Source organism: Antechinus flavipes, chromosome 1, assembly GCF_016432865.1.
Source record: "Antechinus flavipes isolate AdamAnt ecotype Samford, QLD, Australia chromosome 1, AdamAnt_v2, whole genome shotgun sequence".
NCBI classification, from domain to species: domain Eukaryota; kingdom Metazoa; phylum Chordata; class Mammalia; order Dasyuromorphia; family Dasyuridae; genus Antechinus; species Antechinus flavipes.
This window is the reverse complement of record NC_067398.1, coordinates 722,597,864-722,625,833: the sequence shown is the minus strand read 5'-3', so window position 1 is coordinate 722,625,833 and position 27,970 is coordinate 722,597,864. Positions and strand designations below refer to the sequence as shown.

Here is a 27,970-nt window from a genome sequence, read left to right as displayed (position 1 = left end):
GCCAGGTCTGGGATGGAAGAGGAGGTTTTTTGTCCTACTTCCTCACTGAATGTAACACTGTGGTAAACTCCATAGTGGTATTGGGCTTCATCCTCAGGCTGGAGATGCTGTTGGACAAGTAGTGATCGGCCCCAGAGCTGGAGCCTGAGAAGTGGTCAGGGATCCCCTTGCCCTTGTCTACACTTCCATCACTCTTCACCCTCATGACAAATCTGGGGGCCTTTCCTGGGCTCTGCTGGAACCAATGAATAAAGTAGCTGCTGTGCTGACTGCTGAGGGTGCAGGTGGGTCTGGCCATGGCTCCCAAGGACATAGATATGGAGGGAGAATGAGCAGCACAGGCTGGGAGAAGGAGAAACAGAGACAGACATTAATGTCCCAGTATAGGAGAGAGGGAGAAGGTGCTTGGAGATCCTCAGTAGAGAAGCCAGGACAAGGAGGAAGGAGCAGATAAGCAGGGTCAGCCCTGACCTGAGCTGAAGGTGATCAAGAGGAGGCAGACAAGAGGCCAGACCATGTTGCTGGGGGACCCCAAAAGCTCTGCTCCCCAGAGAGAACCAGCAGAGTCTTGAATGTCAGGTCCCTCTTATCCTCTCCCTGTGAGTCTGTGATGGGACTGGGCTGGCTGGGTTGGGGCTGGATGCAAATCTGAGTTTTTTAAACCAAGCCTTGAATCCTAAATTGGGGGTCCCAGATCTCATGGGGAAGGCATGTCTCTCAGGGGAAGGGGGTGGGGCCTTGGAAGACTTTGCCTCAGCCCAGCTGAGATGTTACCCAGTGGGGCTCACTCCCCCCCCCCTTGAGATCACCAGGTTCCTCCTGTCCCCATTGCCTGCCCAGAGCCAGTCCCACAGCGCCCACAGTGCTTACTGGCCCAAGGTCACCACAACCTGAGCAAAGTTCGGAGCCCCACAGTCAGAAGGATACCCTGCTTGTTGCTCATCAGTCCCACAAGGAGGCATCTGTGCAAAATCCAAAGGGATGTATTGGTGCAGGCAAGGACAGCCTTGGGGTATATGGGGTGGCCTTGTAATAGTCATTGCAAAGGTTGGGTCATTTTCAGACAAAGACTTGCTTCTAGGTCTTCTGCTCCATTACTCTCTAGTTACATGTGCTTCCATGAGGACATCTAGTGGTTGGGTAAAAGCACCAGCACTTTTTAACAGATTATAAATAGTAACTCCCAGGTTGGAAAACAGACCTGAGACCTCAAAGGGGCTTTGGATGTGGCCAAGTCAGGGCCCTCCTGCCTCCTCCGGGCCTGTATCCCCCCTCACTATGACATGTGAGCCCCACATCTGTAGTAGAGTCTCTGCCCGGCTCTGGGGATCGTCCCCTATTTTCTTCTGGCTGATCCAACACTTTCAGCATCTTTCCTCATGGTCTTCCAGGGTTTTCCTAAAGCTATGATGTCATCAGCACAAGCCCAGAGTTCTTGTCTCCAATTCCCTCAGGCCTGGAAGGTGATGGGGTTTGTTGATACAGAACTTGTTTGTGGGCAAAATGAAGTCCTTACTTTGCAGTACATTGTCCAGATTTGCCATAACTCTCCTTCCAAGGAACAAACATCTTTTAATTTCACGGTTGCAATTATTTCCATATTGTTTGATTCGAAAGAAAGCAACCTTTTTCAACAACTCAGAAGGTGACTTAAGACTCTTGCAATAGTCTAAATGTTCAGTGCTAAGAACCTGTACCATGTTGGGAGCTGTGTCAGAGGAGAAAAGGGATAGTAATCATCTATGTCTTTGGGCTGGGTTTGTCAGATGGACAAATAATTCTATTATTTAAAGCCAGTGGAGTCATGACGTGATTTCCATGACTTTTGACATGATATACTGAGGGTCCTCTTCTGATTCCAACTGAGAGTGTAATATGTGTACCCACTGCTCATGGTGCAGGTGAATCTGACCGTGGATTCAAGAGATACAGAGACTAAGGGAAACTGAGTCAGCACAATCTGGAAAGGGGAAGCTGGAAAAATGAAACTTATTCAAGACACTAAACATAAAAGACTTCTGGAAACCGCTCTGAGATCCACCTAGGAAGCATGAGAAAGATAGCAGCAAAGAATAGGGCTCTCGTGACTAGTTCTGACCTGAGCAGACTGTGAACAATAATAGGCAGACAAGAGACCAGGCTATGGTGCAGGGAGTCCCAAGAACTCTGCTCTCCAAAGAGCACAAAACAAGGCCTGAGCTTTTTTAGGTCCCTCCTATTCTTTCTCTGAAACCCTGTGATGGTGTCTGGGAGAAGGTGAGAGGTCTGGGTGCAAATCTGTGTCTGATCCTGTGCTTTCTTAACCACCTTTTGGGTCCCACCTCTAGGCTTCTTGTGGGCTGTTTCTGTCTGGTGGTAGGGAGAGGTCTTGAGATATCTTGAACTGGTCCAATTGAAATGTCACACAAGAGTGATTTAGGGGTCAGAGCAGCCATAGACACAGCCAGCTGGGCTGATCCTCCTCTGAGCTTACCAGGCTCCTCATGCACCCACTCCTGCACAGATATAGTCTCACAGTGTCATCTGCTGGCTACAGAACTACACGCACCCTACTCTAATAAACTGTGCATCATTTAGAATCAAAATTAGTTCCATGGACACAATGCTTAAAGTATTTTCTGTTGGAGATCATTCTCCCCTTTGTATACAGTTATAGAGGGGAAATGCTCTAAATAATGAAATAATTTCAATTTTGTATGTAAGGTATCACCTCTGTTACTATCACTTTATCAAAAATAATTGTGTGAATTGGTTCACTGAGCTGTTCTAGTAGGGGGATCAGAGAAGAATGTGAGCTAGACTTATTCAGCTCTAGAAACTTCTCATTGAAAATCTAGATCATTTTCTCCTGGCTGATCTGCCGCTTTCAGCAGCTTTCCTCATGCTCTTCCCAGTTTTCCCAAATAATAGGATTCCATCAACATTTGCAGAGTTCATATCTCCCAGGAACTGCTCCATTGCTCTTTAGAATGTGGTAGATAAGTGTCCTGGGGTCATGTGTGCAAATAAGAAGAATCCAGTTGGACAGATTCTGAGAAAGAAGTCGTTACCTTTGCCATTTTTACCATTGATCTTTTCTCTTTTGCTGTACCATTCCTTAAGCTATATTAGTGTAAGTTGTACTAGTTATGTCCAACTTTGGGATCCTGTTTTTATGGGGTTTTCTTCTCAAATTTATTGGCATGATTTGTCATTTCCCTCTCCGGGGTCCTCATTTAACACATGAGGAAACTGAGTCAAATAGTAGTTGATTGATTTTGCCAGCATCACACAAATAGTCAATGTCTGAAGCCTGATTTGAATTCCATCTTCCAAAATCTTGGCCCAGAACTGTCAACTGTGCAACTTCCTGCCAGAAGGAACCAATAATAGCCTCTAGGAAGGAATGGACAAAAAAAGTACTATTAAACCACTAGTCAGACTATTTGTGTCCTTGTGAACATTAGGGATGGACCCCCTAAAATCCTGCTTTATTGATTAGGGAGAGGATACTAAGGAAGGTTATTTTACTTAGCCTGAGTCATACAGCTTGAAATTGCCCGGGGCTGGTTTTGAGATCAGGCTTTCTTGACTTCTGGTCCAGTGATTGCACAAAGCTTCCAGGAGTGAGGTTCTCTTCCATGAAAGGACTTGACTCTTCATTGCCAGAATTTCTTTTGACACAAATGGAGACCTAGCCCTTTGGAAAGGACTCTGAACAAACATGGCCATGTGACTAGTGGCAGAGGAGTTGGAAGCAGAGGCTGGGGTTGTCTGTGGCCTCTGCCCGCTTGTTGGGCGTTAGTTGACTTCTGGCCTGATGTTTCAGACTTGAGGGAGGGCTTTCGGGTCTTTGGGGTCATAATTGTCAAAGGGCAAATGACAAGATTTATGGGGGAACAACAGATGTTCAGAAAGATCTACAAACATGGAGACACATATAAAGCTTTATTACTTCAAAATGTTTTTAAACCGAGATTGCTCAGTGTTGGGGTGTTGGAATATTTACAAACTGTTAAGTCATTAGAGTTCATAAAGACAATAATTATCTAATTTAGCATGGTTCAGTATCCTTGATCTAATCTTACAAGGAGATGTTTTGGGTCAGAACCTGAAACAAGGTACTAAGTAGAACTAATTGGTACAATGCTTGTGGAGTTCACCCGTTTGGGAGATTTCAGGGTTTAGTATGAGATATCCGAATTCACACCTCCCTTGAAGCTCTTAGGGCCAGAGAGCACTATGGGAGAAAACCCATAATCCCACTCTCTGATATATAAGAAGAAAGCAGAAGCCCAGTGAGGAGAGTTCAGCTGAATTTAGATTGAGAGGGGAGCTGTCAAGTGAGTTCAGCCAGAAGCCCTCTCTTGGAGGCAAGAAAGATTCATTACAACTTCCACCTGGCTGGCTGGAGGCTGAAGGACAAACCTTTGGATTTGGAGACATTCGGAGGGAGCTCTTAGAACCAAGCAGAAAGATAGGCCACTAAGAAAAAGTAACCAGGCTATTTTGGAAGGAGAAAATAAACATTTGCATTTTATCAGCTGGCTGCATTTTGGAGTGATTATTCCTTTCAACTGCAACTAAGGCTGCCTCCAGAAAACCTCCCCGAGAAACCTGCTTTCTCCCAGAGAGAACCTATTATTTTATTTTATTTTTAAATTTTATTTTATTTAATAATAACTTTGTATTGACAGAATCCATGCCAGGATAATTTTTATACAACATTATCCCTTGCAATCGCTTATGTTTCGTTTTTTCCCCTCCCTCCCTCCACCCCCCCCCCAAGATGGCAAGCAGTCCTATATATGTTAAATATGTTGCAGTATATCCTAGATACAATACATATTTGCAGAACCGAACAGTTCTCCCTCTGCAAAGGGAGAATTGAACCTATTATTTTAAAGAAGAAAATCACCACATTGGGTCTGCTACAATGTTGCTTCCATCTCCCTGGTTTCTTTGTTGCTTTCTCAAGGTATGAAGATACAAATGTATCATGTACAGGAGAGGGGGGAGGAGGCGAAGGTGGGTGGGGCGGGTGGTGGTGGGGAGCCCACATTGGGATTCTGGCAGGAAATTCTAGTGAACAGACTTTGTCTTTCTCAGAATCCTGATGTAGGTAACTTTATACAGACAGCAGCTGAGCTTCTTTTGTTTCTTAGTAGTTTTTTTTTTACTCCTGTCCAACTCATGGGACCTTCAGATAATAGTTTTGTGTCACTCTACTCCTCTCTACCATGGAGATTGCAGCACTGACTTCACAAGATGATGGTGCGAATCAAAAGAAATTATTATTTCTAAAGTGCCTTTAATTTGTAATAATTTCTACTTAATTATAATTGTAATTATATAGAACATTATTAATTACATATAATTAATTTATAAAGTACCCAACCTTAAAAGGTCAATGCTGATGAATATTGTTCTTGTTATTATGCTGAGGTAAGTTCCTGCTGTACATAGCAGTCCATTTCATTCTTCTCTGGCTTCTTTGGGAAGCCACATCATTGTTGCCTTCTATTCCTCCTATTGTTTTCTCACCTAGATTTGCCTGGTTCAGTGTCCAGGACAAATGGGCCTCTAGGATCCAGTGTCTCTGTGGCCCTCATTCCTTGCCCAAGCACACAAATATCCTTTGATTCTTTCCCCTTTCTCACCTTTAATTTTTAAGATTTCCTATTTAGTGTTGAATTGAGCATTTCAATCACCTCTTTTTCTAGACTTTTTAAAATGCAGTTCAATTCATTGGTTTGCTCTTTCTCTATTTTTTGATGTAAACTTTGGGAAATTTGCATTTTCCTCTGAAAAATGCGGTGATCCTGTAGGCATTGCTAGATTGTGTAACTCTTGTCCTTTTCTTAAAGTTTGCTTTTATGGTTATGACAGGTCTAACTTTCCTGCCTCAGGTTAGCACCAGATTTGGAAGGATGGAATAAAATAAGCAAATAAACACCACTTTTTACAAGACTGACTCAGTCTATGAAGCTTCTTAAAATTAAACTCCTTTTTAAGGGAAGAAAATGTTCTCAGGATGTGCAAATCAGAAATTCATTCAGGCTCTCTGGGATTCAGTTCCTTCATCCATAAGATCACTGGATGGGGATTCCTTGTGTCTGAGGTCCTGTCAACTTCCACAATATGATTCCATAACCTGCAAAAATTAATTAATGTCAACAAATATTTATTAATCACCTGTGTTGCAAGTTCTACAGATATACGAGACAGGCTAAGGTGGAGTTGGGACAACATATAAACAGCCACAGCCAAACAGCACATAAAAGAGACAAATTGGAGGAAAGAGGGAAAGCCCTAAGATTAAGGAGGGCTGGGAGAGACTTTTTGCAGAGGAAGTTGGGATCTGACCTGAGAGTGGAGAGAAGAAAGAAGCTGAGGATAAGCAGAGTTAGATAGATAGGCAAGGAACACAGCCAAAGCCAATGGGCAGAGTTGACAGACTGTGGCCTGGGAAACATGAACTCATTGTCGATGGAACGTGGAATAGGTAGTGATTGGAGGGTTAAATAGCTAGAACCTCAGGAATGTGGGAAGGGATTTGGCCAAAAGAGGTGTTGAAAGCCCAAGAAAGCTCATTTATCAGGAAATAACAGGGAGGCTGAGGATATGAGGGAACAAAGGAAACCGAGTGGTGATAAGGTCAGATCCAGGTCTGAATGTATTTGACAGCAGAGTGGAGGCTGGGCTTTAATGGGAACAGCCTTGAAGCAGGGGCCAGGCAGCTGCTTGTGGCCACAGCCAAGTGTTGGGTGACAAGAACTGCTCCACCTGATTGCTGTCAGACAAGAAAAGGGAGGTTGGACCCAGGACCAGCAGCTCTTGGAGTCCTCTCTGTTCCCACTTCTGTGCTGGGGTCTTTGCTGCTCTACAAGGTATCTGTGGCCGAGGCCTCATGACCACTGGCTGTTGTCCCAGGGGCCCCTTCACCAAACCTCATTTCTCTTTCCAAGAAGAAGCTTTGTGGGGAAACCATGGCAGAGGTTCCCTCCTATTTCTCTCCATGTCAAAGCCTGAAACCTGAAGGCTCAGCTAAATCTCTCCCCTGGGTCATAATGGGATGTGGGTAAAATCCAGGTTCTGGGGTCAGAAGTCCTGGGTACAAACCTGGTTTCTGTCACATACTCTAGTAATGTTCTCAGTTGAGTCATAGAACATCCTGGGGGGGGGGAGAGAAAGAGAGAGAGAGAGAGAGAGAGAGACAGACAGACAGACAGACAGACAGACACACAGAGAGAGACAGAGAGAGACAGAGACAGATAAAGAGAGAGACAGAGACAGAGAGATAGAGAGCCAGAAAGAGACAGAAAGGAAGAAAGGGAGAGAAGTTGAGGGAGAGGTGGCAGAGGCAGAATATCAGGCTTGCACTTAGAGATAAAGTCAGAAAGAGAAAGAAAGTAAAAGTGTGAGAGAGGTAGAAGCAGAGAAAAAAGAGAGAACCATGGGCTGTGCCAACAGCTTGGCCAGGTCTGGACTAGCAGAGGAGGTTTTTGTCCCACTTCCTCACTGAATGTAGCACTGTGGTAACCATAGTTACCATCACTCCCATAATCTGCCCCACAGTAGTAATCAGCTTCATCCTCAGGCTGTATGTTGCTGATGGACAAGTAGCGATTGGCCCCAGAGCTGGAGCCCGAGAAGTGGTCGGGGACCCCCTCGCTCTTGCTCACACCTCCATCGCTGCTGACATACATGAGGTACCGAGGGGCCTTTCCCGGGCTCTGTTGGTGCCAATCAATAGCGTACCCTCTGTGCTGACTGCTGAGGGTGCAGGAGAGTCTGGCCGCGGCTCCCAGGGACACAGACATGGAGGGAGCCTGAGTCAGCACAGGCTGGGAGAAGGAATCTGGAAGCACAGACAGACATTAATGTCCCAGCACAGGAGGGAGGGGGGAGGTGCTGGGAGACCCTCACAGGGGACCCCGGGACAGGGAGGAGGGAGCAGGACAAGCAGGGTCAGCCCTGACCTGAGCAGCAGGTGAGCAGGAGGAGGCAGACGAGAGGCCAGGCCATGGTGCAGGGGACCCCGAGAGCTCTGCTCCCCAGAGAGAACCAGCTGGGTCCGGGCTCTGCCAGGCCCCTCTTATCCTCTCCCTGGGAGCCTGGGATGGGGCTGGGAGGGGGCGGGGCTAGATGCAAATCTGGGTTTCTTTAACTACACTCTGGGTTCTAAATCTGGGGTCATGAATCCCACGGGGAAGGCGTGTCTCTCGGGGGAGGGGATGGAGCCCAGCTGAGCTGTAACTCATAAGGGATCCCAGGGGGTCAGAGCAGCCACAGACACAGCCAGCGGGGCTCATCCTGAGATCCCCAGCCTCCTCCTGCCCCCATTGCCTGTCCAGAGCCAGTCTCACAGCGCCCCCTAGTGGCTGCGAGCCCCCAGGTCACCCCAGCCTGGTAAGCAAACCTCAGGTGCCCCAGAGCCAGAAGTAGCCATGTGCTTGTTGCTCACCAGTCCCACAAGGGGGCGTCTGTTCCCAGGACAAGGGATGGAGAGGTGCAGGGGAGGAGAGCCTCGGGGTGTGTGTGTGTGAGACCTTGTAACAGTCAGTGCAAAGGTTGGGTCATTTTCAGACAAACATTTGCTTCTAGTTCTTCTGCTTCATTACTCTCCACTCACACGTGCTCCCATGAGGACATCTAGTGGTTGGGTAAAAGCACCAGCACTTTTAGCAGATTATAAGCAGTTACCTCCAGGTTGGAGAACAGACCAGGGACCTCAAAGGGGCTTTGGATGCAGCCGAGTCAGGGCCTCCCCCCGGGCCTGTGTCCCCCTCACTGGGACGTGTGAGCCCCGCATCTGTACTAGAGTCTCTGCCCGGCTCTAGGATCGTCCCCTGAACGTCGTCGGCTGTTTTCTTCTGGCCGATCCGGCCCTTTCCGCATCTTCCCTCATGTTCTTCCAGAGTTTTCCCAAAGATATGACGTCATCAGCACAAGCACAGAATTCATGTCCCCAATTCCCTCAGTCCCGGAAGGTGACGGGCCCTCAGGGAGACTTGGGACCTAAGTGCAAGCAACGGGATCCACTTAGAGAGATTCTGCTGAAGAGCCTTTCCCTTTCCCAGCTCTCCCATAGGAATCTGGTCCTGGACAAGGAATGAAGGGACACAGAGCGTTAATCAAGTGCCAACTGTAGTAGCTCCAGGCTAAGGGCTGGCAACCCTAAGGAAAAACAAAGACAGCTGCTGTTCTCAAGGAGGTCCCTTGAAGGCTTCAACTGTAGGCGAGATGGAGAGGTCCCGTGGTCCTGAGGTTGCAGCTGCAAATAATGATGATTCTCCTTTCACTGCACTTATATTTGTAAAATTCTACGAATTTGTGATGGGAACCTCCTTTTTTGAGTTTTACAAAATAATAAATGTGGCATCTAGAGGAGCAGTTGCTGGACTGCATCTCCACAGGTTTGCTTCTCAGTTGTGGGACAATGGACCCTAAGGAGGATCCTTCCTATTCATAAAGTTCAAGACTCAAAATCCTGGACCATTGTCCTCATGACAATGAGCATGGATGTAGTGATTTGACTCTAAGCCCATCCTGCATCTGATCTTTTCCTTGGTGTCTTTGCTATTTAAAAATCCAAAGATAAAACTTTTTCTTAAGTAATAAATAAATAAGAACATTGGGATATTGGCATAATGTCTTGGTCTACTATAGTGATTTTGGTTTTTTAATGTATTTTATTTTCATTTCAGAAATAAAAGAAGCATTTCTGTAAACTAATATAAAAAGATGGCAATCTGTTATATACAATTTGCTACCTTTTGAGTATATAATAAAGTTAGCAGGTAAATTTCTTTTATTTCTTCCCTTCCTGCCCCGTCCTGGAGATGACTACCAGAGACAAATACATTTCCTTATATATGGGGCTCCTTCAAGTTCTGAGTCTCTGACTCCCCAAAAAACTCATACCAAAGAGCATGTATTAAGTACCTACTATGTTTGAGTCAGCTAGGTGGTACAATGGACAGGATGCTGGGACAGGGGTTAGGAAGTCTCATCTTCCCGACTTCAAATCTGGGACACAAGATTTGTGGGTAAGTCATTTACCCCTATTTGTCCCTGTTCCTCATTGTAAAATGAGCTGAAGAAGGAAATATAAACTCTTCCAATATCTTTATCAAGAAATTTCAAATGGGTTCACTGTGAGTCAGACATGACTGGGGAAGTGACTTAAGAAGAACAAAAATATATTTCAGGTTCATGGAGAAAAGCACAAACAGCCCCATCTAAAAGATTCCATACCATAAGGTCAGTGGGGCAATATGCAAATAGCTGTGTTCAAGCAAGACATAAAGAAATAAAATAGAGCCGATCCCAGACAGAAACCATGAGCATGAAAGAGATCTGGGGGAGACATTTACACTCAAAGTTATACATTAGTGTTGGAAAAAGCAGAGCTTTGATGATATGGCGCTTTCTTTGCAAGGTGAAGACCCCGCTTTTTAGTACACTGTCTAGATTTGCTATAATTTCCCTTTCAAGAAACAAACACCTTTTAAATTCATGGTTGCAGTCGCCTGCAGATTGTTTGAGCCCAAAGGACATCTTCTTTTTCAACAACTTAGAAGGTGAGGAGAACCTGTGCCATGGTCGGGGCTGTGACAGAGGAGAAAAAGGGCAGGAATCATCTTCATCTTCAGGCTGGATGTTGCAGATGGATAAATATCCATTGTCCCAGTATCTAGAGCCAGAGAAGTCATGAAGATCCTATCACCCTTGTCTGACTTTATTTCCATCCCTTTTGTCATTATATAATGAGGGTCCTTTCCTGGATCCTGCTGGTATCAACCAACACTGCAATATGTGTACTCACCGGCTGTGGTTTCAAGAGATCAAGAGACTGAGGAGACTGAGTCAGTACAGTCTGGAAGAGAGAACCTAGAGAAAGGAAAGTCATTAAGGACTCTGATATAAAAGACTTTTGGAAGCTGCTTTGAGATCCTCAGAGAAAGGAAGGAAAATGGAAGCAAAGACAGGGTTCTTCTGACTAGTCCTGACCTGAGCAGCAGTGAGTAGTAGGAGGCAGACGAGAGACCAGGTTGTGGGGCAGGGAGTCCCAAGAACTCTGTTCTCCAAAGAGCACACAGTGAGGACTGAGCTTTTCTAGGCCCCTCTTATCCTTTCCCTGAAACCCTGTGATAGTGTCTGGGAGGTGAGGGGTCTAGGTGCAAATCTATGCTTTCTTAACTATGTCTGCGTCCCACCTCTATGTCTCTTAGACAGTGTCTCAGCACTATATATGTGTTATAAAAGGAATTTGATAGGAGTCCTTCTTTCCCTGTTTTTTAAAAAAATAGTTTATATAGCATTGGAATTAATTGTTCTTTAAATGTTTGGTAGAATTCACATGTAAATCTATCTGGTCCTGGAGATTTTTTCTTAGGAAGTTGGCTTGTTCTAGTTCTTTTTCTATAATGGGACTATTTAAGTAATTTATTTCCTCTTCTCTTACTATGGGCAATCTATATTTTATAGATATTCCCCCATTTCACTTAGATAATCGTGTTTATTGATTATATTTGGGTAAAAAAACTCCTAATTATTGCTCTAATTTCCTCTTCATAGGTGGAAAGGTCTCCCTTTTCATTTTTGAGACTAACAATTTGATTTTCTTCTTTACTTTTTCTGATCATATTAACTACAGGTTTTGTTTTTTTTTTTTTCATAAAACAAACTCTTAGTTTTATTAATTAATTAATTCAATTGTTTTCCTCCTCTTTTTTCAGAATTTCAGATTTGGTATTTCATTAGGGCTTTTAATTTGTTCTTTTTCTAGCTTTTTGAGTTGCAAGCCCAATTCATTGGCAGAGAGAGAGAGAGAGAGAGAGAGAGAGAGAGAGAGAGAGAGAGAGAGAGAGAGAGAGAGAGAGAGAGAAAGACAGAGACAGAGAGAGACAGACACACAGAGACCGGCAGAATATCAGCCATAGATATAGAGACAGAGGCAGAAAGAGAAAGAAAGAAAAAAATAAGGCAGAGAGAAGGAGGGACGTTCTGGTCCCCTGGCAGCTTGGGCTGAGTCAGCATCCTGGGCCAGGTCGGGGCTGGCAGGGAGGTTTTTGTCCCACTTCCTCACTGAATGTAGCACTGTGGTAAGCACCACTACTATATGTCTCACAGTAGTAATCGGCCTCATCCTCAGGCTGGATGTTGCTGATGGACAAGTAGCGATTGGCCCCAGAGCCGGAGCCCGAGAAGCGGTCGGGGACTCCCTCGCCCTTGCCTGCACTTCCATCGCTGTAGACAAGCATGAGGTACCGAGGGGCCTTTCCCGGGCTCTGCTGGTGCCAACCAATTCTGTAATAGCTGTGCTGACTGTCCAGGGTGCAGGAGAGTCTGGCCGTGGCTCCCAGGGACACAGACATGGAGGGAGCCTGAGTCAGCACAGGCTGGGAGAAGGAACCTGGAAACACAGACAGACATTAACGTCCCAGCACAGGAGGGAGGGGGGAGGTGCTGGGAGACCCTCACAGGGGATCCCGGGACAGGGGGGAGGGAGCAGGACAAGCAGGGTCAGCCCTGACCTGAGCAGCAGGTGAGCAGGAGGAGGCAGACGAGAGGCCAGGCCATGGTGCAGGGGTCCCCGAGAGCTCTGCTCCCCAGAGAGAACCAGATGGGTCTGGGCTCTGCCAGGCCCCTCTTATCTTCTCCCTGGGAGCCTGGGATGGGCCTGGGAGGGGGCGGGGCTGGACGCAAATCTGGGTCTTCTGAAGCAGCCCTGGCCCTAAATCTTTTGTCCCGTGGGGAAGGCCTGTATTTCAGGGGGAGGGGATGCAGCTTTTGAAGCCCTTGCACTAGCCCAGCTGAGATGTCGCTCGTGAGTGATCCCGGGGGTCAGAGCAGCCTCAGCCAGCTGGGCTCATCCCCCCTGAGATCCCCAGCCCCCTCCTGCCCCCTTTGTCTGCCCTAAGTCAGTCCCACAGTGTCACCTAGTGGCTGCAGGCCCACAATGAATCCCCGTTTTGTAAGCAAACCTCAGGGCCCCACAGCCAGAAGCTGACCCTGCTCGTACTCCCCGGGCCCCAGGTGGGAATCTGTGCACAGGACAGGGGAGGGAGAGGGGCAGGGGGAGAGCCGTGTGTGCGTGTGTGTGTATGTGTGTGTGTGCGTGTGTGTGTGAGTGTGTGAATGTGTGTGTGAGTGTGTATGTGTGTATGTGTGAGATCATAACAGTCATTGTAAAGCTTGTGTCATTTTCAGACAAAAGTTTGGTTCTGCTTCATTACTCTCAGGTCACACGTGCTCCCCTGAGGACATCTAGCGGTCTGGGAAAGCACCAGCACTTTTAGCAGATTATGAGCAGTGACCCCCAGGTTGGAGAACAGACCTGAGACCTCAGAGGGGCTTTGGATGCGGCCGAGTCCGGGCCCTTTTGCCCCCCCCCCCCGGCCTGTATCCCCCTTACTGGGATGTATGAGCCCCACATCTGTACTAGAATCTCTGCCCGGCTCTAGGATCGTCCCCTGAAAACCGTCCCCTATTTTCTTCTGGCCCATCCGGCCCTTTCAGCATCTTCCCTCATGTCCTGCCAGAGTTTTCCCAAAGATATGACATCATCAGCACAAGCACAGAGTTCCTGTCTCCATGTAGCTCTTCCATGAGTTCTGACGGGGCCCCCAGAGAGACTTGGGCATAAGTGCAAACAATGAGATATGTTTAGAGAGATTCTGACTAGGAAGTCTTTCCCTTTCCCAGTTCTTTGTAAGGAATCTGGTAATGGCCAAGGAATGAATAGACACAGAGCATGAATTAAGTGCCTATTGTTTTATTCCATGCTAAGGGCTGGGAATCCAACTGAAAAATTAAGACAGCCCCTTGTTCTCAAGGATCTCCCCTGTTCTTACCTTGGAGGGTCTTAACTGTTGGTGAGGTGGAGGGGTCCCACAGCCCTGAGTTTGCAGCTGCAAATAATGATGCTTCTCCTTTAACTGCATTTACCTGGAAAATGCTTGAACTTTGTGGCGGGGCCATTTCCTGGAGCTGAAAACTTTTGGCACAAGAACCTTCTTCTTTTGGGTCTTGAACAATCATGAGTCAGTATCTGCAGGAGCAGTTTCCAGGCTCCATCTCCCCAAGGTTGTATCCCAGGCAAGGGACAAAGGATCTTAAGTTGGAAGATGATATTCACAAAGTTTGGAATTCAAAATCCTGGGCCATTGTTCTCATGATCTACTGAGAGAGAGTGGTCAGAATTCTCTTAGTGGGTGACCTTGCTAGTCCCATGTTCCATCTTATCCCTCCCTCCCTTCCCTTCTTTGCTACTGAAAATTGTAGAGGGCCACAGATAGGGGGGGAACTCTGGGTAAGGTGTAAGGCTTTGGTCTGTGGGACACTGATGCATTGTTGGTAGAGTTGTGAATGGATCCAACCATTCTGGAGAGCAATTTGGAACTACACTCAAAAAGTTATCAAACTGTGCATATCCTTTGATCCAGCAGTGTTACTATTAGGCTTATATCCCAAAGAGATTTTAAAGAAGGGAAAGGGACCTGTATGTGCCAAAATGTTTGTGGCAGCCCTCTTTGTAGTGGCCAGAAATTGGAAAATGAATGGATGCCCATCAATTGGAGAATGGCTGAGTAAATTGTGGCTTATGAATGTTATGGAATATTATTGTTCTGTAAGAAATGACCAGCAGGATGAATACAGAGAGGCTTGGAGAGACTTACATGAACTGATGCTAATTGAAATGCACGAAACCTGGTGTATCAGTTTTCTCCTGGAGAGAGAAAGAGAGAGAGAGAGAGAGAGAGAGAGAGAGAGAGAGAGAGAGAGAGAGAGAGAGAGAGAGAGAGAGAGAGAGAAGAGAGAGAGAGAGAGAGAGAGAGAGAGAGAGAGAGAGAGAGAGAAGAGAGAGAGAGAGAGAGACCAACCCACTGGTCCCCTGGCAGCTTGGGCTGAGTCAGAAGCCTGAGCCAGGTCTGGGATGGAAGGGGAGGTTTTTGTCCCATTTCCTCACTGAATGTAACACTATGTTAAACTCCATAGTGGTATTGGGCTTCATCCTCAGGCTGGAGGCTGCTGATGGACAAGTAGTGATCGGCCCCAGAGCTGGAGCCCCATAAGTGGTCAGGGATCCCCTTGCCCTTGTCTACACTTCCATCACTCTTCACCCTCATGACAAATCTGGGTGCCTTTCCTGGGCTCTGCTGGAACCAATGAATAAAGTAGCTGCTGTGCTGACTGCTGAGGGTGCAGGTGGGTCTGGCGTGGCTCCCAGGGACATAGATATGGAGGGAGAATGAGCAGCACGGCTAGGGGAAGGAACCTGGAAACAGAGACAGACATTAATGTCCCAGCATAGGAGAGAAGGAGAAGGTGCTTGGAGACCCTCACAGGAAAAACCAAGACAGGGAGGAAGGAGCAGGACAAGCAGGGTCAGCTCTGACCTGAGCAGCAGGTGAGCAGGAGGAGGCAGACAAGAGGCCAGGCCATGGTGCAGGGGACCCCGAGAGCTCTGCTCCCCAGAGATAATCAGCCGGGTCCGAGCTCTACCAGGGCCCGCTTATCCTCTCCCTGTGAGCCTGTAATGGGGCTGGGGAAGGTGCGTGAGGGCTAGATGCAAATCTGGGTTGCTTTAACTATACCCAGGGTCCTAAATCCTGGCCCATGGAGAAGGCATGTCTTTCAGGGGGAAGGGATGGGGCACTGGAAGACCTTGCCCTCAGCAGAGCTCAGATGTCTCCCATGAGTGATCCCAGGGGGTCAGAGCAGCCACAGACAGTCAGCTGGGTCATGCCCCTTCTCCCCCTCCAGACCCCCAGTTTCCTCCTGTCTCTATTGCCTGCCTAGAGCCAGTCCCACAGCACTTCCTAGTGACTGTAGAACCTCAGGTCACCCTCTTTCAATCAAACCTCAGGGGTCCAGTAGCCAGAGATCCCTGCTTGCTGCTCACTAGTCCCACAAGGGGGTATCTATGCATAGGACAGAGGGATGGATTGGTACAGGGGAGGACAACCTTGGGGTGTGTAGGAATAACAATGTAAATGGACCCTGGCAGCTCTGTTTGCTGCCAGGACCTTCTGTCCATAGAGAACTGCATTCTCAGTGCAAAACTCCATTTCCCCTAGATCTGCCACCATAGAAGTCAGTCGCTGCTTTAACTGATTTCTATCTAACAATAAACTTTCATTTTGCAATTAATATTCAGGAGTGAGTGAATTCTTTCACTTCTAAAACTTGCGGCCGATTTAAAGGGGATTTTTAGCAACTCTCTTATAGCCACTAACCTCGAGACCACCAGGAATCTAGACCACTCAAACAGCATCACTTAGGGTACAGCAGCAAAGCATTGAAAAGCTTGGGTCATTTTCAGACAAAGGTTTCTCCCAGGTCTTCTCTTCATTACTCTCCAGTCACATGCGCTCCAGTCATATAAAGAATTGACTCAAATTTATAAGAATAGAAGCCATCCTATAAATGGTCAAAAGATAGGATTTCAGATGAAGAAATTAAAACCATTCCCAGTTAGGAAAAAATGCTCCAAATCACTATTGATCAGAGAAATGCAAATTCAGACAACACTGAGGTACCAGCACACAACTCTCAGATCGGCTAAGATGACAAGAAACGATAATGATGAATGTTGAAAGGCATATGGGAAAATATGGAATGTAATACATTGTTGGTGGAATGGTGAATTTGTCCAACTACTCTGGAGAACAAGATGGAGCTATGCTCAAAGGTATACAAACTGTGCACACCCTTTGATTTCTCAGTGTTTCTCCCAGGTTTATATACCAAAAAGATCATTAAAAAAAGGGAAAGGACCCAGTTGTGCAAAATATCTGAAGCAGCCCTTTTTGTAGTGACCAGGCACTCTATCCACTCTGCCAGCCAGCTGCCTCAAAAAAAAATATTGATTAGTGATAAGAACATGATCCTAAAGAAATGAACCAAACATAGGGTTGTCATTACACCATTATGAAGCGCTCCTGAAGTGCTTGACATTGTACACATGTTGAAATTTATCCCTCTCTAGACTACCTTCCTATTCAAGAAGACATTTTGGATGCCATTGGGGCCCTCTTGGGGCACAGCACCTGGTGCTGACTCTGTTCCTGCTGAGTGTTGTGGCATGGGGTGCACTACTCATACAAAAGCTGACAGAAGCATTTTGGGTTATCTAGCAAGAGGAGATTCTCCTCCAGGAGTTCAGGGAAGCCTCCATTTGCCATCTCTTTCAAAGAAAAAGAAATCTCTTGTCCTATGGCAATCACAGAGGCATCTCTCTCAGTAATTACTGTCAAGATTCTTGCCTGATATCTCCTTAATAGGCTGATCTTTCACGTGAAAGATGGTTATCTATCCAAGAGCCAGTGTGGCTTCAGAAAGTCTGGAGGGGAGGCCGATAAGGTGTTTGCCGAGTTACAGATTGGCAATGGTGCCTGCAGTCCTGTAGTCACAATTTTGGAAGACGCAGCAAAAAGGTCCTTTGACCCATAGACTTCAGTTCTCCAAATTTTTTCCCACCACAAAGTGATGTAATTTTATATGAATAAAGGTGGTTAAATAAGAGGCGGGATCACCTGCTTTGCTGCTGTACCCTAAATGATGCTGTTTGAGTGGACTAGATGCCTGGTCGTCTCGAGGTTAGCGGCCATAAGAGAGGTGTTAAGAATCCCCGTTTAAATCGGCCTCAGGTTTTAGAAGCGAAAGAATTCACTCACTCCCGAATATTAGTTGCAAATGAAAGTTTATTGTTAGATAGAAACCAGTTTAAGCAGAGACTGACTTCTATGGTGGCAGATCTAGGGGAAATGGAGTTTTGCACTGAGAATGCAGTTCTCGATGGACAGAAGGTCCTGGCAGCAAACGGAGCTGCCAGGGCCCATGTGCAAAGACTTTAGTTGATGGAAGCTTATTATATTGAGTGTCTTGGTGGGGACTGGGACAATCGGAGCAGATCAGACCCAGTGGGGCTGGGAGAGCCTGGATCTCCTATTGGAATTCAAAGGGATGCTTTTTGACCAGGATTTGTAACTGAATCAAAGGCTCTGGCCTCCGGGAAAGACAACTTGTCTGGGGAGGATATGCCTCAGCCAGGAGGGGCTGGGAATCTGAAGGGAATCACAGATCAATAAGAAATACAGTTTCTTAAAGGGACCCCAACACACTTCACAAGGACCACAGGACTTTTCCATTTGACCCTCCCCCCCCCCCCCCTGAAATCTAGGCGAATTGGAGCTCCTTGAGATCAAGGGCTGTGTTCATTTTCCATTTACATTTAGCACCTTGTGGTGCTGCCACAAGGAATACTTAATAATGCTGTTTTGTCCATTCATTTCTTGAGGGTATTACCAGATTCTTCAGGCAGGAAGGTGCACAGTTGGCAGTTCTGGATCCAGATTCTGGAAGATGTGAATTCAAATTTGGCTTCACACATTTACTATCTCCGTGAAGCTGGGCAAGTCATTTAACTACAATTTGACCCAGTTCCCTCACCTGTAAAATGAGGAGTCCAGAGCAGGCAATGACAAAGCATTCCAGTGCTTTTTGACAAAAAAATATAAATTCCACTGACTTAACACCTTGTAAGAATCCTTGTTTCAGAGTTCTGGCCCCTACTGAAGTAGACTGTGGTTCCCCCCACCTTTTTTTTTGATTCCAGAGCTGGAAAGGCCTGAGTTTAAGTGACATATAATGGCTGTTTGATCTGAGTAAGTTACTTAATCTCTGTGTTTCAGGCAAACCTGTAAAATTAAGAGGCCAAAAGAAAGTACCCAGCTATATTGGTAGAGATTTCCTCACCAGGAAATTCCCTATACTTATTAAGTCATAGCCCCAGTCTCTGTTCTCTGTGTTTGTGTCTCTGTCTTTCTCTCTGTCTGTCTGTTTCTCTTTCTCTGTCTCTGGGTCTCTCTATCTCCATGTCTCTGTCTCTGTCTCTATATTTCTCTCTCTCTCTCTCCCTCTCTCTCTCTCTCTCTTTCTCTTTCCCTCTCTTTCTCTCCATCTCTCCCTCTCCTCTCTCTCTTTATTTCTCTCTTTCTTTTTATTATTGTATCCTTTTTATTGACAGGGTAATTTTTCAATTACCCATTGACTTTGTTGATAATATATAAAAATGCTGATGATTTATATGGATTCATTTTATATCCTGCCACTTTGCTAAAGTTATGGATTATTTCTAATGATTTTTTACTTGATTCTCTAGGGTTCTCCAAGTATACCATCATACCATCTGTAAAGAGTGATCATTTGATTTCCTCATAGCCTAATTCCTTTCATCTCTTTTTCTTCTCATCACTAAAGGTAACATTTCTAATACAATATTGAATAGTAATGGTGATAGTGGGCAATATTGTGTCACCACTGATTTTATTGGGAATGGTAATAGTTTGTGCCCATTACATATGATGTTTGCTGATGGTTTTAAATAAATGATACTGATTATTTTAAGGAAAATTATTTATTTCTATACTCACTAGTGTTTTTAATAGGAATAGAAGTTGGATTTTATCAAATGCTTTTTCTGCATCTATTGAGATGATCATATGTTTTTTGTTATTTGGTTATTGATATAGTCAATTATGCTAATTGTTTTCCCAATATTGAACCAGCCCTGCATTCCTGGTATCAATCCTCCCTGGTTATCATGTATTATCTTGGATATGACTTTCTATAATGTCTTTGCTAATATTTTATTTAAGATTTTTGCATTCACAAAAAAAAAAGATTTTCGCATCAATGCTCATTAGGGAGATTGGTGTATAATTTTCTTTCTGTTTTCATCCTACCTGGTTTAGGTATCAGCACTATATATGTTATAAAAGGAATACGATAGGGGTCCTTCATACCCTATTTTTTCAAACAATTTGTAAAATATTGGAGTTAATTGTTCTTTAAATGTTTAATAGAATTCACGTGTTATTCCATCTGGGCTTGGGGATTTTTTCTTAGGGAGTTGATTAATAGCTTGTTCTATTTCTTTTTCTAAAATAGGACTATTTAAGTAATTTGTTTCCTCTTCTCTTTATATGGGCAACCTGGAGATATATTTTATAGGTATTCCCCCATTTCACTTAGGTTATCATATTTACTGACATATAGTTGTGCAAAGTAACTCCTAATTATTGCTCGAATTTCCTCTTTGTTGCTGGATAGTTCTCCCTTTTCATTTTTGAGACTAACAATTTGATTTTCTTCTTTGCTTTTTCTAATCAAATTAACTAAAGGTTTATCTGTTTTGTTGGGGATTTTCTCATAAAACCAACTCTTAGTTTTATTTTTTTAATTCAATAGTTTTCTTACTTTCAATTTTCTTAATCTCCACTTTTTTCAGAATTTCAGATTTGATATTTAATTAGGGCTTTGTAATTTGTTCTTTTTTCTAGCTTTTTTAGTTGCAAGCCCAATTCATTGGCAGAGAGAGAGAGAGAGAGAAAAAGAAGAGAGAGAGAGAGAGAGAGAGAAGAGAGAGAGAGAGAGAGAGAGAGAGAGAGAGAGAGAGAGAGGCAGAATATGTCTGCATGGACATAGAGGCAGAAGCAGAAAGAGGAAGAAAGAAAAAATATGAAAGAGGAAGAAACCGAGAGAAAGAGAGACCCTCTGGTCCCCTGGCAGCTTGGGCTGTGTCAGCAGCCTGGGCCATGTCGGGTCTGACAGGAGAGGTTTTTGTCCCACTTCCTCACTGAATGTAGCACTGTGGTAAGCACCACTACTATCTGTCTGACAGTAGTAATCGGCCTCGTCCTCAGGCTGGATGTTGCTGATGGACAAGTAGCGATCGGCCCCAGAGCTGGAGCCCGAGAAGCGGTCGGGGACCCCCTCGCCCTTGCCTGCATTTCCACTGCTGGTGACATACATGAGGTACCGAGGGGCCTTTCCCGGGCTCTGTTGGTGCCAATGAATAGTGTACCCTCTGTGCTGACTGTCCAGGGTGCAGGAGAGTCTGGCCGCGGCTCCCAGGGACACAGACATGGAGGGAGCCTGAGTCAGCACAGGCTGGGAGAAGGAACCTGGAAACACAGACAGACATTAATGTCCCAGCACAGGAGGGAGGGGGGAGGTGCTGGGAGACCCTCACAGGGGACCCCGGGACAGGGAGGAGGGAGCAGGACAAGCAGGGTCAGCCCTGACCTGAGCAGCAGGTGAGCAGGAGGAGGCAGACGAGAGGCCAGGCCATGGTGCAGGGGACCCCGAGAGCTCTGCTCCCCAGAGAGAACCAGCTGGGTCCGGGCTCTGCCAGGCCCCTCTTATCCTCTCCCTGGGAGCCCGGGATGGGGCTGGGAGGGGGCGGGGGCTGGATGCAAATCTGGGGCTTCTTAACTACACCCTGGGTTCTAAATCTGGGGTCCTGGGTCCCACGGGGAAGGCGAGTCTCTCGGGGGAGGGGATGGAGCCCAGCTGAGCTGTAACTCATAAGGGATCCCAGGGGGTCAGAGCAGCCACAGACACGGCCAGCGGGGCTCATCCCGAGATCCCCAGGCTCCTCCTGCCCCCTTTGCCTGCCCAGAGCCAGTCTCACAGCGCCCCCTAGTGGCTGCGAGCCCCCAGGTCACCCCAGCCTGGTAAGCAAACCTCAGGTGCCCCAGAGCCAGAAGTAGCCATGTGCTTGTTGCTCACCAGTCCCACAAGGGGGCGTCTGTTCCCAGGACAAGGGATGGAGAGGTGCAGGGGAGGAGAGCCTGAGACTCAAAGCCGAGTCAGGGCCCTTCTGCGCCCCCTCCCCCCGGGCCTGTGTCCCCCTCACTGGGACGTGTGAGCCCCGCGTCTGTACTAGAATCTCTGCCCGGCTCTAGGATCGTCCCCTGAACGTCGTCGGCTGTTTTCTTCTGGCCGATCCGGCCCTTTCCGCATCTTCCCTCATGTTCTTCCAGAGTTTTCCCAAAGATGTGACGTCATCAGCACAAGCACAGAATTCATGTCCCCAATTCCCTCAGTCCCGGAAGGTGACGGGGCCTCAGGGAGACTTGGGACCTAAGTGCAAGTAACGGGATCCACTTAGAGAGATTCTGCTGAAGAGCCTTTCCCTTTCCCAGCTCTTCCATAGGAATCTGGTCCTGGACAAGGAATGAAGGGACACAGAGCGTTAATCAAGTGCCAACTGTGGTAGCTCCAGGCTAAGGGCTGGCAACCCCAAGGGAAAAGTAAGACATCCCCTGTTCTCAAGGGGCTCCCCTGTTCTACCCTGAAGGCCTCAACTGTCGGTGAGATGGAGAGGTCCCGTGGTCCTGAGGTTGCAGCGGCAAATAATGATGATTCTCCTTTCACTGCACTTATATTCGTAAAATTCTATGAATTTGTGATGGGAACCTCCTTTTTGGAGTTTTACAAAACAATAAGTATAGAGGCTACAGGAGCAGTTGCTGGACTGCATCTCCACAGGTTCGCTTCTCAGTTGTGGGACAATGGACCCTAAGCAGGAGCCTTCCTATTCATAAAGTTCAGGACTCAAAATCCTGGACCATTGTCCTCATGACAATGAGCATGGTCGTAATGGTTTGACTCTAAGCCCATCCTGCATCTGATCACTTCCTTGGCGTCTTTGCTATTTAAAAATCCAAAGATAATTTTTTTTCTTGAGCAATAAATAAATAAGAACATTGGAATATTGGCATGATATCTTGTTCCACTATAGTGATTTTGTTTTTTTAATGTATTTTATGTTCATTTAGGAAATAAAAGGAGCATTTCTGTAAACTAATATAAAAAGATGGCAATCTGGTATATACAATTTGCTATCTTTTTAAGTATATAATAAAGTTAGCAGGTAAATTTCTTTTATTTCTTCCCTTCCTGCCCCATCCTGGAGATGACTACCAGAGACAAATACATTTCCTTATATATGGGGTCCCTTCGAGTTCTGAGTCTCTGACTTCCCAGAAAACTCATATCAACGAGCATGTATTAAGTACCTACTATGTTTGAGGCAGCTAGGTGGTACAATGGACAGGATGCTGGGACAGGGGTTAGGAAGTCTCATCTTCCCCACTTCAAGTCTGACCTGGGACACAGGATTTGTGGGTAAGTCATTTACTCCTATTTGTCCCTGTTCCTCATTGTAAAATGAGCTGGAGAAGGAAATAGCAAACTCTTCCAATATCTTTATCAAGAAATTTCAAATGGGTTCACTGTGAGTCAGACATGACTGGGGAAGTGACTTAAGAATAACAGAAATATATTCCAGATTCATGGAGAAAGACACAAACAACCCCATCTAAAAGATTTTATACCATAAGGTCAGTGGGGCAATATGCAAACAGCTGTGTTCAAGCAGGACATGAAGAAATAAAAGAGAGCCGATCCCAGACAGAAATTATGAGCATGAAAGAGATGTGGGGGAGACATTTATACTCAAAGTTATACATTAGTGTTGGAAAAACCATAGCTTTGATGATACGGCGCTTTCTTTGCAAGGTGAAGACCCCGCTTTTTAGTACACTGTCTAGATTTGCTATAATTTCCCTTCCAAGAAACAAACACCTTTTAAATTCATGCCTGCAGTCATCTGCAGATTGTTTGAGCCCAAAGGACATCTTCTTTTTCAACAACTCAGAAGGTGAGGAGAACCTGTGCCATGGTGGGGGCTGTGACAGAGAAGAAAAAGGCAGGAATCATTTTCATCTTCAGGCTGGATGTTGCAGAGGGATAAATATCCATTGTCCCAGTATCTAGAGCCAGAAAAGTCATGAGGATCCTATCACCCTTGTATGACTTCATTTCCATCCCTTTAGTCATTATATAATGAAGGTCCTTTCCTGGATCCTGGTAGTATCAACCAACACTGCAATATGTGTACTCACCATCTGTGGTTTCAAGAGATTAAGAGACTGAGGAGACTGAGTCAGTACAGTCTGGAAGAGAGAACCTAGAGAAAGGAAAGTCATTAAAGACTCTGATATAAAAGACTTTTGGAAACTGCTTTGAGATCCTCAGAGGAAGGAAGGAAAATAGAAGCAAAGAAAGGGTTCTTCTGACTAGTCCTGATCTGAGCAGCAGTGAATAGTAGGAGGCAGACGAGAGACCAGGTTGTGGGGCAGGGAGTCCCAAGAATCTGCTCTCCAAAGAGCACACAGTGAGAACTGAGCTTTTCTAGGCCCCTCTTATCCTTTCGCTGAAACCCTGTGATAGTGTCTGAGAGATGAGGGGTCTAGGTACAAATCTGTGTCTGATTTTGTGCCTTCTTAACCATGACTGTGTCCCACCTCTGTCTCTTAGACAATGTATCAGCACTATATATGTGTTATAAAAGGAATTTGATAGGAGTCCTTCTTTCCCTGTTTTTTTTTAATAGTTTATATAGCATTGGAATTATTTGTTCTTTAAATGTTTGGTAGATTCACATGTAAATCCATCTGGTCCTGGAGATTTTTTCTTAGGAAGTTGGCTTGTTCTAGTTCTTTTTCTATAATGGGACTATTTAAGTAATTTATTTCCTCTTCTCTTAATATGAGCAATCTATATTTTATAGATATTCCCCCATTTCACTTAGATTATCGTGTTTATTGACATATTTGGGTAAAATAACTCCCAATTATTGCTCTAATTTCCTCTTCATAGGCGGAAAGTTCTCCTTTTTCATTTTTGAGACTAACCATTTGATTTTCTTCTTTGCTTTTTCTGATCATATAAACTAAATATAATATTAACTATTATCTATTTTGTTGTTTTGTTCATAACACCAACTCTTAGTTTTATTTATTAATTAATTCAAAAGTTTTCCTCCTCTATTTTCAGAATTTCAGATTTGGTATTTAATTAGGGCTTTTTAATTTGTTCTTTTTCTAGCTTTTTTAATTGCAAGCCCAATTCATTGGCACAGAGAGAGAGAGAGAAAGAGAGAGAAAGAGAGAGAGAGAGAGAGAGAGAGAGAGAGAGAGAGAGAGACAGAGAGAGAGAGAGAGACAGAGAGAGAGACAGAGACAGAGAGACAGGCAGAATATCAGCCATAGATATAGAGACAGAGGCAGAAAGAGGCAGAAAGAAAAAAAAAATGTGAAAGAGGAAGAAGCAGAGAGAAGGAGGGACCTTCTGGTCCCCTGGCAGCTTGAGCTGTGTCAGAAACCTGGGCCGGGTCGGGGCTGGCAGGGAGGTTTTTGTCCTACTTCCTCACTGAATGTAGCACTGTGGTAAGTACCACTACCATAGGTCTGACAGTAGTAATCGGCCTCGTCCTCAGGCTGGATGTTGCTGATGGACAAGTATCGATTGGCCCCAGAGCCGGAGCCCGAGAAGCGGTCGGGGACCCCCTCGCCCTTGCCTGTACTTCCACTGCTGGTGACATACATGAGGTACCGAGGGGCCTTTCCTGGGATCTGCTGGTGCCAACCAATTCTATAAGTGCTGTGCTGACTGCTGAGGGTGCAGGAGAGTTTGGCCGTGGCTCCCAGGGACACAGACATGGAGGGAGACTGAGTCAGCACAGGCTGGGAGAAGGAACCTGGAAACACAGACAGACATTAATGTCCCAGCACAGGGGGGAGGGGGAAGGTACTTGGAGACCCCGGGATAGGGGGGAGGGAGCAGGACAAGCAGGGTCAGCCCTGACCTGAGCAGCAGGTGAGCAGGAGGAGGCAGACAAGAGGCCAGGCCATGGTGCAGGGGACCCCGAGAGCTCTGCTCCCCAGAGAGAACCAGCTTGGTCCGGGCTCTGCCAGGCCCCTCTTATCCTCTCCCTGGGAGCCTGGGATGGGGCTGGGAGGGGGCGGGGCCTGCATGCAAATCTGGGCCTTCTGAAGCAGCCCTGGGCCCTAAATGTGGGGTCCCAGGTCCCATGGGGAAGGCACATCTCCCAGGGGGAGGGGATGGAGCAGTGAAAGCCCTTGCCCAGCCCAGCTGAGCTGTCACCCATGAGGGATCCCGGGGGTCAGAGCAGCCTCAGCCAGCTGGGCTCATCCCCCCTGAGACCCCTAGGCACCTCCTGCCCCTTTTGCCTGCCCAGAGTCAGTCCCACAGCTCCATCTAGTGGCTGCAGGCCCGCGATGAATCCCAGTCTTGTAAGCAAACGTCAGGCCCCCACAGCCAGAAGCTGACCCTGCTCGTACTCCCCGGGCCCCAGGTGGGAATCTGTGCACAGGACAAGGGAGGGAGAGGGGCAGGGGGAGAGCCGTGTGTGTGAGTGTGTGTGTGTGTGTGTGTGTGTGTGTATGAGTGTGTGTGAGTGTGTGTATGAGTGTGTGTGCATGTGTGAGTGTGTGTGTGAGTGTGTGTATGTGTGTGTGACTGTGTGTGACTGTGTATGTGTGAGTGTGTGTGTGAGTGTGTGTGTAAGTGTGTGTGACTGTGTATGTGTGAGTGTGTGTGTGTGTGTGAGTGTGTGTATGAGTATGGGTGTGAGTGTGTGTGAGTGTGTTGTGTGAGTATGTGTATGAGTATGGGTGTGTGTGTGTGTGAGTGTGTGTAAGTGTGTGTGACTGTGTATGTGTGAGTGTGTGTGAGTGTGAGTGTGTGTGACTGTGCGTGTAAGTGTGTGTGACTGTGTGTGTGTGAGTGTGTGTGAGTGTGTGTGTGTATGTGTGAGTGTGTGTGAGTGTGTGTATGAGTATGGGTGTGAGTGTGTGTGTGTGTGACTGTGTGTGTGTGACTGTGTGTGTGTGTAAGTGTGTGTGACTGTGTTTGTGTGAGTGTGTGTGAGTGTGTGTTTGAGTGTGTGTGAGTGTGTGTGTGTGAGTGTGTGTATGTGTGAGTGTGAGTGTGTGAGTGTGTATATGTGTGAGTGTGTGAGAGTGTGTGTGAGTATGTGAGAGAGAGAGAGAGAGAGAGAGAGAGATTGTAACAGTCACTGTAAATCCTGGGTCATTTTCAGACAAAGGTTTGCTTCCAGGTATTCTCTTCCTTACTTGCTCCCATGAGGACATCTAGCGGTCTGGTAAAGCTTGTGATTGCGATGTTGAGGACTTTTTGCTTAGACTTGCAAGTTCTTCCTGGTGCAGTCATTCACTCCCTCGTTCAAAGGTTAAAGCTGACTGTTCCAGAATTAGAGTGTAAGATTTTGAAAATCAAGTCATTCTGATTTCACAGAGGCCTTAGGGACACCTACAGGAACTGATGCTGAGTGAAATGAGCTGAACCAGGAGATAATTGTACACAGCAACAATAATATATGAGGATCAATACTGATGGACGTGGCTCTCCTCAACAATGAGATGCTTCGGACCAGTTCCCCTTGTGCAGTGATGAAGAGAGCCATCTACACCCAGAGAGAGAACTGTGAGAACTGAGTGTGGAACACAACAGAGCATTCTCTGTTATTTGCTTGCATTTTGTTTTCTTTCTCGGTTTTTCTTTTTCTTCCTTTTGATCTGATTTTTTTTTGTACAGCCAGATAATTGTATAAATATGTATATATATATTTGATTTAACATATATTTTAAACATATTTAACATGTATTGGTCAACCTGGCATCTGGGGGAGAGGGAAGGGGGAAGGAGGGGAAAAGTTGGAACAAAAGGTTTCGCAATTGTCAGTGCTGAAAAATTACTCATGCATAGATCTTGTAAATAAAAAGCTATAATAAAAAATTTTTTAAAAAAGAATATGTTTTCCTGGATCTTCCAGACTTGTGACTGCAGGTCCTGCAGGAGCAGTTGTCAGTCTGTATCTCATCAAACACCACATGAACCTTTCCTCCAGTCTTTCTGAAGCCACACTGACTCTTGGACAGATGACCATCTTTCAGGTGAAAGAACAGCCTAGGAGAGAGATTCCTCAGTGATTGCCATAGGATAAATGATTTCCTTTTCTTTGATATAGTTGGAAAATGGAAGCTTCCTTGAGCTGCTGGAGAATAATCTCCTCTAGATATATAATCCAACAAGTTTCAATCAGCTGTTGTATGAGTAGTGCCCTCCTGCCTTATAACTTCAGCTGGAATAGAGTCAGCATCAGGTTATATGCCACATAAAAGGGCCCTAATGGCATTCAAAATGTCTTCTTAAATAGGAAGGTCAGCTAGAGAGGGAGCAACTTCAATATGTGGACATAGTCATTGGCTTCAGGATTGCTTGAAAATGTATTACTTTGGTTTCA

The 27,970-nt window shown here is 45.9% G+C and overlaps 1 protein-coding gene and 2 gene segments (V, D, J or C); all 3 read right to left on the bottom strand.

The window, feature by feature from the left end:
- LOC127543939 (immunoglobulin lambda variable 4-69-like) overlaps nucleotides 1–8,100 on the bottom strand; it is a 78,921-nt gene extending 70,821 nt beyond the window's left edge. The window contains 1 exon segment of the V gene segment in view: nucleotides 7,962–8,100. Coding sequence covers nucleotides 7,962–8,007 — 46 coding nt within the window.
- LOC127548908 (uncharacterized) overlaps nucleotides 1–21,811 on the bottom strand; it is a 118,923-nt gene extending 97,112 nt beyond the window's left edge. Inside the window, exon 1 of the mRNA XM_051976584.1 lies at nucleotides 21,079–21,811. Coding sequence (XP_051832544.1) covers nucleotides 21,079–21,412 — 334 coding nt within the window. The 5' untranslated portion in view covers nucleotides 21,413–21,811. The remainder of the gene's footprint in view (nucleotides 1–21,078) is intronic.
- A 3,172-nt stretch (nucleotides 21,812–24,983) lies between these two features.
- On the bottom strand, nucleotides 24,984–25,590 carry LOC127544096 (immunoglobulin lambda variable 4-69-like). The segment is given in 2 exon segments: nucleotides 24,984–25,381; nucleotides 25,490–25,590. Coding segments are annotated over 2 exon segments (429 nt in total).
- Nucleotides 25,591–27,970: the final 2,380 nt, after the last annotated feature.